The sequence below is a fragment of the Dreissena polymorpha genome, chromosome 7 (genome assembly GCF_020536995.1).
Source record: "Dreissena polymorpha isolate Duluth1 chromosome 7, UMN_Dpol_1.0, whole genome shotgun sequence".
NCBI classification, from domain to species: Eukaryota; Metazoa; Mollusca; class Bivalvia; order Myida; family Dreissenidae; genus Dreissena; species Dreissena polymorpha.
The window spans coordinates 58,842,159-58,856,696 of NC_068361.1; the positions used below are offsets into that span (position 1 = coordinate 58,842,159).

The 14,538-nt window shown below is 31.2% G+C and overlaps 2 protein-coding genes across 2 annotated transcripts in view; both read left to right on the forward strand.

Moving 5' to 3' along the window:
- The window catches only part of LOC127837716 (uncharacterized), a 191,383-nt gene that overhangs the window by 44,666 nt on the left and 132,179 nt on the right, over nucleotides 1-14,538 (forward strand). The gene's annotated exons all lie outside the window — the stretch shown is intronic.
- Nucleotides 8,235-12,823, forward strand: LOC127837717 (uncharacterized). The gene is made up of 3 exons (XM_052365026.1): nucleotides 8,235-8,424; nucleotides 9,522-10,519; nucleotides 11,668-12,823. Exons 2-3 carry the CDS (start codon nucleotides 10,506-10,508, stop codon nucleotides 12,275-12,277), a joined length of 624 nt encoding a protein of 207 aa, XP_052220986.1. The 5' UTR covers nucleotides 8,235-8,424; nucleotides 9,522-10,505; the 3' UTR covers nucleotides 12,278-12,823.

The following is a 14,538-nucleotide window of genomic DNA, read 5'->3' on the forward strand; positions in this document are numbered from 1 at the left end:
TTGTCGCTCACGTACGGATGAGACAAAAAGTTGTTGGTATATAACACGATATCTGCCATTTACATTTAATTATTTCCGAAGAGTGATACCGTGTTGGACGATTTAACCGGCAGAAGGTCAATCCCGACGACGGTTTCAAGACGGTTAAGAAACAAATTATGAAGACATGATTGAAAGAAATGAACGCAATTAGAGTAATTGTGTGCTAGACAGAAATGATGTTTCGGGTGAAGGAATCGTTAGCTATATTAATTCACAGAATAGTCAAAATAATTTGTACAGCACCGATGCTAAATACAGTCCAGAAGATTACAAATACGGATTCACATGAATATGTTAATAAAAATTATACTAAAAGAGATCTCAAGAATAATTAAACTTTTTGTTATGCCGATATGCCCACATATTAGATCTAAAAAAGGTATGTCACATATATGTAATAAATTCCCCATGTTTTTAATTTTACATTTCAAAGATGTGTACCAATGTAAAACCAATACTTTTATTTTGTTTTGTGCGCAATAATTTTATTGAAGGTTTTATCTGTTTAATTGTTCTACAATATGTCCCAAACTTTAAATACGATTATGTAGAAAATCGTTTGTCGAGTGTAGTGATCCATAGAAACAGTATAATAAACATTGAAAATGACAATGGTATAGCCAAATGAAAATTTTATGAACGTGCATAACAACATTCAATAAGGAAAATGTTGAACACACAAATCCATTTATTAGTTTTCGGTATATAATAAATATACTTTGTCTATGGTACTATTATACTTTAAGGGATTTTATTTGTGCTACTAGTATGTTCATACCAACAGTGTGTGTCTATCCTGCGAGTTTAACGGTTATAAATAACGTCACTTAATTGACAAAATAGTTAAATTCTATCGTGTCAATGTTCTTATATCAATGCGATAAAGGAACTGTTTAGACGCTTATATGTATAAGAAATTACTATTAAAAAGTGTATAATGTCTTAATACCTCGCTGTTAACATTCATTGTTTATGATACAAAATAAATTATTTCCTTAACAAATTGTGTTTGAGATAAGCTCACATGTTCCGTGCGATATATATATCATAAATATAAACGTTAGGAACACTTCAATGTTTGATTTATGTGTTCAAGTGTCGTTTTCATTTCCACAAGTATTTGTTTAATTTCATGAACACTTATTTTTGAATTTGTTACAGCAACAGATGTATTTAAATAAAGAGCTAACATATATACTTCGTTTACTTTACTTTTCTTGCTGCGCAAGTTTAGTGTGTAAAAACGCATGTACGTTAAACGATGCCATACCCATTTCATAACAAGTTTATTAAATGAGACTAGTGCTGTGAAATAACTAAACTATTGTAAATATTTAGTTTTTGAGAACGTCCGTTCTGACTTCCGTATTGCATATAAAATGCACAAATTTTATTCGCCACACATTGATTGCATTTAAAAATGGTTATCTTTTGAGGAATGTTTGAAGAGAAACATTTGTATTTTAAGCGTTCGGCTTCGCGTGGTTAATAGGTAAAATATGAGTGACTAAAAAGACTTAAGCATAATTGATGATGTTTCTGAAGTTGCATTTGATTATATATGTATCACTATACACTAAACTTTCTTATGTCTGAATGTCGTTTTTGTTCTAGCAAAAATTCAATTTTTAATTATTGATGGATATGCAAATCGATCTCTATTTTCTAAATTGTAAAATGAATCTTTCACATTCGTCATGCACATGAGATCAATATGTACAAGCCTTTGTCACCCAACACTTTAAAATACAAAATATGCTACAACATTTCTGAAATATTGGTGAAACTCATCCAGTATCATATACCAATTATGCTAAGAATAAATATATCCGCGCTTTTTCAAAAAAAGGGAATAGTAAAAATAAAATTGATAGTTTTATATACATTATAATTATTAGAACTTTCAATCGGCAAAACACTCTCTCAAATTGTTAATATATTATTCTAAGAACATCAATTCAGATGCAATAAATAGCATATTGTTTTGCTATTTCACAAATATTGAAATGTAATTTGCTTTTACTTACCATACACATGGTTTCGAAACAAACATTGTGTAGCACTATAGTGTGTTTTCAAAGTAAGTCAATTTAAGTATTCATAAAGCGATATAATTCTTATGTTAATGGACAGATGTATTTCACACATGAATTGAATGTAAGTATATCTTGGGACATGTGTAATTTGAAAAGCAAACTGTTTACACATGGCGTTCATGTGTAGTAAGGGAATGCTCACCGATGATATTGACGGAAAGGTATATAGTATTAACACTGTCCGTGTTGATATATGTGCAGCTAATGAACTTCAACATTCAAGTTTCAATAATTTATTCTATATGATCTTAAATGATTATTATATTAAGTTAAAATTGTTATTCTCTATTGTAAACTTTTTGAAGAAAATAACAATAATATGTTTAAAAAACTATTTATGGTAAATAGTTCAATTGTCTGACCGCATCATAAATTATTAAAACATGTTTTTCTGCAAATATTTGGTTGCACATAACCACGTTTACACTGGCGACACATTTAAAAATAGATTGCTAAAATATCATACTAATAGATCAGCTACACATTTATAACAACCAGGACACTTAATACAATCATTTTACAACGCGATATGGGTTGCGTTTACTTCCTCATTCAGTCAATTTGAATCAGTAGTACCGTAAAGGACAAGCAAATATGTGGCTTTACAAACTTGTGTGTTTGTTTATACTGGGTGCGGCAACAGTGAATGGTAAATATATGTAACTTTTTTATGTATATTTATGTTCATGTAAATGTATATGATTTGTCAAAAAAACGTTGTTATAAAATTTAATATGTCCGATAACGTACTCGCGATATCGGTTTTTGATCTAAGATTTTTATTATGTCGTACGAAATATTTGAGATACGTACATTTTGAGTTTATTAAGAGGTTAAGTTCTTAAATAATCTTTCCACTATGACAACTAATACACCAATCAAATGTAATACAGAAACCATTAATTTGATAACTTGTTTTTAAATATTTTCCTCGAATTAATTTTTGTTTAGCCACGGTTAACCACACAGTATTTAAACAAGTATTGATGCAAGTGTTCTGGATTTAATTATCAATTTTATAAACACTTTTATTTAAAAATTAACGCAGCGCAAGTAAAGATATATGAGCAATCGATAAATTGATCATCACTTCGCGTTCTTATGCTTATGAAAAATGATAAATTGTTTAATGAATTTAACATAAAACATTTTTCTTCTACACTCCGCGCAGAAATTTTTCTTATTTACGCATACCTTTCTTAAAATTGGGGTCGATTGTTGAGCGCGTGTTTGAAAAACAGGTTATGCGATAAAATCTCAAATAACTGTGTAATCATCATTTTTATCACTTACACATAATAGATGACACAATTGTGGCAAACTTTTATGACACTTTATCAATGTTTATCATGACGATATTAAGGCTAAGTAAAAATCTTGATATTAAGTGGTTTCCTTAAATAGGTGGCCTAATCAAATCTGTGGAAAAAAATTACTTCTGAAATCTCTGAAAGTCACATTAAGGATTCAATAATTCTGAATGCTAGTTAGAAATTTAAACATAATACTACCTAGGCCAATGTCACAACGTGTTCATATCTTAAAATTAAACGTGTTTTCACTCAAGAACACACATGCCTTAAATTTGATTAAATTTTGGCCGTAGGTTTATCTTGAAATCTAAGCCAATTGTAATCACAAACCTGTTCGAAATTTTAAAACTTAAAGGAAACAAACTTAGAAAAACATTAAGTGTGAGCAGCGTATTAAGGCTGTGTGTGGTACCTCAATTAGATAGTGAACGTTTTTAATGAAGATGTTAAACATGCAAAATTGATTCTACTTGTTTGAAATGTGCACACGAAAGAACCGCGAGCTGCTTTGCGAGAATGACCAACTCACTATAGCTCAGTTATCCTGGTAAACTTAATAAGAAATATTTAAACAAATTTATATGACACAAAAATAATGCAATTTTGTCAATTTCAATTTTTCGTATAACATATTTTGAGTGACAACATTGTTTTGTTGACTATGTATTACCTGAAATATTACTCGACTTACAGTTTGACATCCAAAGCGGTAGATAATTGTCAGGAAACTTTTCAGTGTGAATAATTGCACTAGATGTATTGATTTTGTGAGCAGAAGGAACAAAAGTTGTCTATACGTGATTATTAAACAGACGAAATATTTGTTATTTGTCAAGGTTTGAATGTGTTTAGAGTTCTTAAAAATATTACGTAATAAAATGTGAATGATAATATCGTTGTAGATGTACGTACAAATCATGTAAGTTATATCTTATTCTTCAACTAAACACAGTTAACACTTTTTGTAAGGGTCAGCAATTTACCGAAAACAAAAGGACACACATTTCATTCAATATAATAACAATAACATTTTTTATTTTGAAATTTCACACGTTTTAACACTTAAGGCTTAGCTATTTCAAACTTGTTTATAATTTCATCCGACGGCTTCGACGAAGAGAAGTAAAAACAAGTCACAAAAAGCACAAAAACTTAAATGAGACGGACGGAATCAGACGCATTTACACGACAACGATATGCTATGTGTACAGAAAATATTGACTCAATCTAATAAACGTACACATTAAAACAATTGCAAAGGAACATACGCTTTACACTAAAGGCCATGCAAAAAGCTAGTTCCTAGGTTATACAATTGCCATGAAACTTATTCCAAATAATGAGCAATGCAATTAATATAATTTGTTTGTGTTATTACCAAGACACGTGTGCATTAGTTTCGTCGTAAAATCTGAACGAAGTTACATAATTACTTATCTGTATAAACGAGTGTTAAGTACAAATAAATTAAAATGTCAACCACTTCATCTCTTTTTATCTTAGATGTACTATGAACGCAGCGTTGTTAAAGAACATTAACAAAATCGATTCAAGAACGACTTTCTCGAAACCGAAAATACTAACAGTTTATACTAAGAATACTACACATCTATTGTTCAAATAGCCATTTCATGTTGATGAAGATGATAACAGGTACAGTTTACTTAATGACAAACGTTAGCGACAAAAACACATTCAAATATCTAATAAACACACAGCGTCAACTCATAATAATAGCAATGTGGTTATACAATGGTTTGTTTGTTTTGTTACTTTTTTTTAAATTTAAGAAATTAAAGATAAATATGTTTACATCTTCTGTTAGATGTTATTAATTGTAAAATGTAAACCAAAACAACAACTTTTAAATTAATAAAACAACGGAAACAAAGTTATTTTTTATACCGTAAAAAATCGAATAAGTGTTAATACCATGCATAACGTATGGATACATTATTTTGTCATTTCAGCTCTTTATCACATGCTATACCCTGCTTCCCATATAATACAACATGTTTTTTTTGTTTAATACAACATTTTAAAGCGTTTTCATTGGCTTAGTTTTCGTTTATTGACCAATCGTATTTTGTTATTTTTGCTAAAATGACTTTGTAATGTCAAATGACGTCACGAAATGTAAACAACATTTGGGATTTATCATTATTTTTGCGTAAATATTTATTTTATTTGCTCATTTAAAAGCATGTGATAAAAAAGATCTGACACTCGTTGTCATATCATACCATATTTTATTAAACTCGTCCAGGAAATTCGTTAGTAAGCTCGCCAAAGGCTCGCTTACTAACAAAATTCCTGAACTAGTTTAATAAAATGTGGTTTGGTATGACAACTCGTGCCAGATCCTATATATACATGATTTAACATGTATAGCACAGCATTTAATATTCAATAAAGCGTAAAACCTTTCACATGGAACAGGTAAACGGATACATTAATGCACTTATGAAAACTGATGAAAAAGTTATGTATTTATACTATTAAATAAAGGTACAAATTCGCTTTTATTTTAACCAAATTTAATATAAAACAGACTATAACAGGATGTGCACCTTACATGAGAGTCATTTTTGGCTTGGTAACATATGTGTAAATGTCATAGATAAAGTATTCGTATAACTCTTAAATGTGTTGACCCAGGGAACACTACGACATGACAGACAAGAGCCGATATGCCTGGTCTATATGACTGTCGGGTGTAAAAAATGGTATGATACTTTTGATACAGTAACATATTTGATTACATAAGTTTTGTTTAAACAGTGATTTCTTTTGAAAATACGACCAGTTTATATATCACGACTACAGTCTCAAAACCGAAGCGCAACACTAATTTTGGCGAAGAAAATTAACGAATGTAGTAGAAAACCTTCATCTTGTCAAAATATAAATAATATTATATTTTAAATAAAACCTTACACACGCGTTTGGCAATATTAAAATGAAAACATTGTTGAAAACCTTACGTTTGGAAGGTTCACAAATGTAACTTGTGTTGATATCAAGGGCAATAAATCCAGTTCTCGAGCGCATTCGCGTCGTCGTCGTCGTCGTTGTCGTCCTCCTCCTCCTACTCCTCATCATCATCATCTTCATAATTATCATCATCATCATCATCATCATCATCATCATCATCATCATCATCATCATCATCATCATCATCATCATCATCATCATCATCATCATCATCATCATCATCATTTTATCATCATCATCATCATCATCATCATCATCATCATCATCATCATCATCATCATCATCATCATCATCATCATCATCATCATCATCATCATCATCACCATCATCATCATTATCATAACCATCATCATCATCATCATCATCATCATCATCATCATCATCATCATCATCATCATCATTATCATCATCATCATCATCATCATCATCATCATCATCATCATCATCATCATCATCATCATCATCATCACCATCATCATCATCATCATCATCATCATCATAATAATCATAATAATCATCCTCATTATCATAATCATCACAATCATCATCTTTTTCTTCTGCTCCATCTTCTTCGTCATCGTCTTGGTTTTCGTATGTTTATTTGTCATGATCAGCATCTTCTTCTTCTTTTTTGTCTTCTATTTCTTCATTATATTCATCATCATTATCATCCTCATAATCATCCTCATCATCATTCCCTTGACCGGTCTGGCGTTTGGGCAGTGGGATACGGGATGATGACACATACGTTATCAGTCAGGTCACCTGTGGGCTTCATTGAGTAGTCCATCCATGGAGAGGGACGTCCACTCGCTCACAATGTCCTTTTGTTATGGCCTTGACTGCGACCTTTCTCTACCTAGCCTAGGAACACATTTGCTCACTGTGCTGACTGTGTCATCCTTTATTTAAGTTTAAAGGGACCGTCAAACACAAACGATGAAAAAACAAAAGTTCTAAAATGCCGTATTTTTTTTACAATTATTAGTATATATTGATTAAAATATCACGACTGGTATATAACATTACTTGAAAAAAGTTAATATTGTCAGAATATTCAGTAATAACATTTCGCGAAATCGAAAGTACATCGCGAAAATAGGTGACATAACGATATTCACACTATAAATAACGCAAGTAGATTGATCATTGTATATAAAAAATGAACATAATTCACCACGTATGCACAATTTGCATTCATTGGTTTACCATGATAAATCTAGTACTTGCGTTATGTATAGTTAACTGGTATTTACCTGGTACCTGTACCCAGTACAATTTTATTACCGAATATATGAAAATATTACAACTTAACAACTTTTTTTAAAGTAATGTAATAATTCTGGTTGCGTGTATCCAGCCAGTCTGGTTATCACGATGGCGCTCTTAAATATTCACGTATCCAAAGTCCAAACAGTTGGTATTGAACACAATTACTAAATGTACATATAAATTATTTCTTTATTCTTAAGCGCTTATACGTGTCCGTTGAAGTAAGCAACATGTTCATTATTTAGTACTAATTTATTGAACAGAACACGTTACTTTAAGTATGTAGTTATTGAACAGAACACGTTATTTCAAGTATGTAAGCACTTCTTACAACAAGTAAGAAGTAATGTGTGAACACACACACACACACACACATATATATATATATATATATATATATATATATATATATATATATATATATATATATATATATATATATATATATATATATAAATATATATATAACAATTACATAGTTTACAAACAAAGCCTGTTTTGTCCATTTGCAGATATCACAGCAACTGCTACAATATATGACACTGCAACCACTGCATGGTGTCCTGGGAATAAATAATGCTTAACAAATGGACGGTATCCGTCATTTGAACGCAGCATTACAAATACCATATTTACTGAAGTTCCGAGCCATTACCACTGGACTGGAATTTTTAGAGAAAATGTACTGATAAAACTCTCGTTGAAAGGTTAGATATTTGGATAATTATAGAGTAAAATATTTCAGAAAAAAGGACAGTTTTTCAACGAATAGGAAATCCGCAATGCGATCAGTTACATTTAGTGATAAACACAAATCATTTTGTTTATCTTGCGATCACTATCACATCTAAGTACATTTAAGCATTATCAATGCATTGTGTGTGACATATAAGTTAAGTTTGTATTTAATAATCACAAACTATTTTGTAGATTTATTTTTCCGACTTTCAACTGACAGTCCTGTGATTGTTCTCGAGGGAAGCAGCATGCTTTGGGTCGAAAACGCTAATTTCACCAAAAGAGCTCTTTGTGTCGCACGTTTACAATGTTGCTATAATTTGTAAATTATAACTATAAGCATCCATTGTTTCTATATAGACAATAGTCATCTTAATCATATTGATAGCTCCATGCGTAGAAGAAAGGAAAATTGATAAACCCGTTTGGTAAAACTACGTGCACTATTTAATTGCCGTTTATTGAATCGCCTCTCGTGTTTAAAAAACAATAGTTCCCATACATATTTGTAATTAATAGAAACATATGTGGCTCTTTTTTCACATTGAGCCCATTTGATAGGTATGAGTTTGTCACTTTACTATGGCCTTTTTTATTATACGAACGGACATCAAGCGATTGGATGTACAGGCAATATATGTGTCCCAGAAAAGTTAACTTTTCGAAAACCCCACTAATCTGCTAGTACGAATAAAGCTGGTCATTATTAAAATCGTTTTAAAAAAGCACACCGTATCGACAGTTATTATTTAAATCTAGCTGTAATTGGTTGATATTATAGACCAGCGTTGTTGTTACTGAGGGATTAGTTGGTTATTACAAACTCGAGCGAATACCGGGATCAGTATGTTGTAAGATTTTGCAATCCCACTCTTCAATATAAGTGTTGATTAATTATCAGAACACATTTGTATTTATAATAAAAGGTGTTTGAGCCATTAAGAAGCTATAAATTCATCAATAAGAAAAAAATGATACATTAAAAGTACACTACGGTGAACCATGGAACAAACTATCAAACTTTTTGCATTCTTCAATAAACTGTTCACTTATTTTATATACACAGGAACTGAGAGCACATCTAGACCACCAGAAACGTCCAAGTATACTACAGTCACACCTTCAAATATCCAATCAACATGTGTGGTGACTAGTGTTTTCCCAACAAAATTGAATACACCTGACGTTACAAATGCAGTTGGTACTGAACGTAGCTTGTCGACGACACTCATGTACACTACTAGACACCACGATGATACAAAGTATACCACGAAAGTCACTCCAGACGCCTCAACGGAAGTTGGCTCTACAAATAGCTTAGCAACGACAAAAATGTTTACGATATAACCAACGGACTAAGCGTCTCCAACTAGTCATGACGAAACAATGAAGGAAAGCAAACCCACCAACTTTGAAAATATTGATTTGTCTCGTAACTTTCGAAGCCAAATAATTGTGGCTTTAAACGTTGTACTGTTATATATATTTCAAACGAAAATATAATAATGTATATATAGATATAAAGCAGTGTACGTTTATTCCACAGAAAACTATGTCGTTTGAAAAAATATTTTCATGTTAATGATGTTAATGATTGTGGCTTTTAAAGTTGTACTGTTAAATATATTTCCAATGAAAATATTTGAAAATATAATAATGTATATATAGATATAAAGCAGTGTACTTTAATTCCACAGAAAACAATGTCGTTTGAAAATAAATATTGTCATGTTAATGATAGTCAGCGGTTTATGACAATTGAACATATTGGCAATTGAACATAAAAATACCTCACGGTACGCGTGTACAAAACTTGTTTAATTTTGCGATGTACTTCAAATGCATCCTAACATATACCGATTTGGATGTGTTTTTTAGTTTGGTCGGTATACTATACATAACCATGATAACACAATTCAAACAACTGTTTATGTATATGTGAAATAAACGATTATTTGTTGGTGTATTTTTAGAGTCATCCGCCTAAGGCATCGGTATCTGTGTTTCGGTTGGTCTCCTGTTTCTTGTTGGAGGAGCCGTGGTCATTATTATGCTCAAAAGAAGGTATGCGTTAAGCTGATTTTGCTAAAGGAAAGTAAACGTAAAAATTTTACGTAAATAACAAAAGTACTTTTTTACATATTTCTTATATAGTTATTCATATATTTATATTTTAATATGACGTTGTATTTATCTTATTAATACAACTATAGTTATTTTCCGTAAAAAGGCAAAGTTGGGCAAAAAGAGAACCAAACGATGTTTTAGTAATTGAAACAAATAATCAATATAAACATAATTATGTAATTACATACATATATTTAGAAGAAATCGCTCACAAAATAAGTAGCATTTAATAGTTAACGAAACGTTGTCGGAAGAACACTGTTTTATGCCATGATTTCCAAATGGGCTGTAACAAGATGGCTACCTTTCAATGTCGGACTGAAACGCAATTTAATGTCGGGAGGAGTCTGACTCAGCAAAAAAGGGAACACATTTTATGAGCTCATAACGGGCAAGACTAATACATGTAAGGCCACGGTCATACTTAATTGTAAAGGTTTAACTAAATGGCATTGTAAAATGTACAAATTGCTTCATAATGGTGTGTCGGGTGGTAATCTTTTAAAGTGATTCGTCTAAGTTGACGGCAATTTGAGTTCATTTTAAAAATATTATCTCTTAATATATTATTCAAATAAGTATAAATAGTGTGAAGAACAATTATAACAAACGCGTTCGTATACATCAGACCATTTGTTTCTGAGGAAGACTTATACAACAGCAACAAATCGGAAACTGTATTTATTTGAATGTGTTGTAATCTTGCAACGTTTTCTATAGCATTTTTGCCATTTGTTTCTCATTTAATCGTGTCTTTTGCAATTTGTATCGATAAATCTGGTCCAGGTGTGAGTTTTAACAGCCATTAAAAGGGATTGCGTTGACCATCTCAAGGTGGACTCTCCAATTGCATTCAATGTTGTTGTTTTTTTTTGTCATGGGGTTTGTTGTGTGTCTCAATGTACAACAAGTGGTCATTTGATGCAAATAAGGGACCAATTGTATGATTAGCAGCATCACCTGCTTAATCTTGTTTTACCTTTTGGATACATTTGGTACGTTTTAAATATGTTCACGTGTATTTGAACGTGCTAAATATTAAAATAACGTGCTAAATATTAAAATTACGGTTGATTTATTTTCAGAGGAATTATGCATGACAATCGGAACGCAGAAAACAATAAACATTCGGGAGTTGAAACTGAATTCAAAGAAAATATGACTTACGCGAAAAGCATTGGTGACAATGCGGCTAATCATAATTACTTTATCCTGGAAAAATGTGAGCAAAACGTTAACAACCATGCTAAGCATTACACTGAACCACAGGAAACAAATATGGGGGAAGATAACAACACAATACGGGATACTGATGGACCATATGCACACGTGAAAGAGACGAACTTTATTTATGACTACACAACCAGCTCCTTAACACCAGGACCCGATGCCGTTACATTGGAAAATGTATACAACAAACTCAAGATTGACCGACCAAAAGCCAATGACCATGAGCAAAAACATGGACTGGTCCAAAGTTCAGAAGACGACTATGATATTAGCTCAGCTGCAGTGACCCATGTAAAAGATGATTTTAGTGTTTATAATCATATACCACGCACTGCTTATAAAGCAGATGCAACAGGTGATGATATAACATGCGATGAAGGAGACGAGTACGATGGTATGACACTCAAAGTCGCTAAACCCTACGATTCTGACTATGCCCACATTTACAAAAATATATTAAAATAGAATACTCCAGTCAACGTCAATAATATGTAAAAAGTACTATTATGCATTGTGCGTGCGATTTGAGAAAACGGAAAACGTGAGCATACACGTTCAAATCTCTTTTTTTTTTATCTCAGGCCAAAGTTTATTTGTTTAAATCGCTTAATCAGAAACAAGTATCGAGAAAAAGTACTTTAGTTTTTACCTGACTATTAAACTAGATCTACTTGTCCAAAGTTCGATTTAGTTTTCATCACTTTCTGTTTTTCTAATCAATCGGAGGTCAAATTAAAGCGAAATAATGTGTATACATACACCGTGAGGTCATTACACTAGTGGTATTGTGATCCAGTGCACACCAATGAAAGTATAACAAATACTGCGCCGTTAATTGGTCTGCTATATTCTTTGAATACTGTATACAATTAAGTGTTTGCATTGATAAAACTTAGATTTAGCTTTAACTTTATTTTTAGCGAATGATTGCAAATTGTTACATTATGTTGGATGATGTCAATTGTATAATGAATACGTATCAATTAGTGTAGAATGAATGACGTCATAGTTCAGTATATGTTGTTACTTTAAAAATGATATCGTTTATCCTAAATAAACTTTTCCAAAACCTGAGATAAACTCTCGCAATCTCTTTTGTTTTAGAGCAGCGGTATATTTCCAATGAAATTGTCAACATTATTCAAACAACGAAATCCAATAGTTCAAAACTTGTTGCCAAAGTTTATTCAAAGTCTTTGCATGTGAATGATGAAATATAAATAAAGGTTTTCAGCTTTCCCAACCAAATAATCGTTATTTAAAATTATTGTTACAGTATTTTTAATGCGTTTCCTAAATAATTAAAATCGCGTTCTGCTTCAATATTCTGGCGTTTAGTTGCCCCATGTATTGATTGATTTAAAATGTAGGGATATGCAGACCGCAGATGAGCAACGCTTGTAATAAAAACACATAAACAATAATTTAAATTTGACTGTATCACCGCTTTAGAACGGTCAATACAAATAATTTCAGTTTAAATCAGTTTACATTATGTATATTAGCATCTTGGAAGAAACTCATGAAACGTATGATGTTTCTACATGACGACTTATGGTTAGATATCATATATATGGCCACATCCTTAATTATCACATAATTGTTTTAGCATTCAGCTTTATATTTACTTGACCTAAATAGGATTTGCGCTTGCGTAATAGCTCTACTGCGCTATTTTTGCCGTGTTAACTTTCTCATTCATTCAATTTAAATCTTTAGGACCGTAACAGCGAGTATAGTGTGGCTTTACAAAATAGTGTATGTGTTTATGCTGGCTTCGAAAACACTAAAGGGTACATTTATGCAATGTATATTGTGTACAGGTAAATGTATCTGACTTCTACAAAATAGATGTCTTTATTTGTACAATTGTTAATTTTAAATGTAGTGGCCATATCGGAATTTTTATTGAAATAACTATTCTATCAGAATTTAGACGTGTTAAGAAAATTGAAGATTAAGTTTATTAAGTGATAAGGTCTATAATAATCCGTCTACTTTCACAACTAATACAGCCATATAGTTTAATACACGACCATGTATTACATACCTCGTATATAAATTGTTATTTTTGCTGAATTGTTCAGATATAATGATAAATCATACAATAGTAACACAATCTCTATACAAAATCAGCAACGAACACGTTGCAATTCTGATGAATTTGGTTAAACGATCTCTCACGGTCTTTATTTTAACATAAAACAGACAAACTAGAGTCATATCTGCATAAGATAAATTAAATAATAAATTTGAGGTCCTTTTTTGTAAGTGATAAATTGTTCAACACAATAGAAATCGAACGAAGGCACACAAACGAACAATACTAATTTGAAACAATATATTAAGGTAAATAAATATTGTTGAAAAGTATTACATATCAATTAATAAGTAAATTGACTCTACAACAACTTGTCATAATTCAAGTTTTCAGTTCTTAGATAGGAGTTCAACTATTATTTTTCAGTAATTTTAAGGATATATTGGCGTCGTTATTTAAAAGTATTTTTACAAATTGACATACTTTAACGTTTTATACAGAATTGTACATAATTATGAAATAGATTAAAGATTCAATATATTCAAGGTCTTCACATATAGCGCGATGCATAAAAAATTATGCAAAAGAAAGTGAATGATAGTAGCATTTTTAATGTACAAACATATGATATGTGCTTACAATCACTACGAACGTAAAACATAATCACATAACACTTGTTAATATC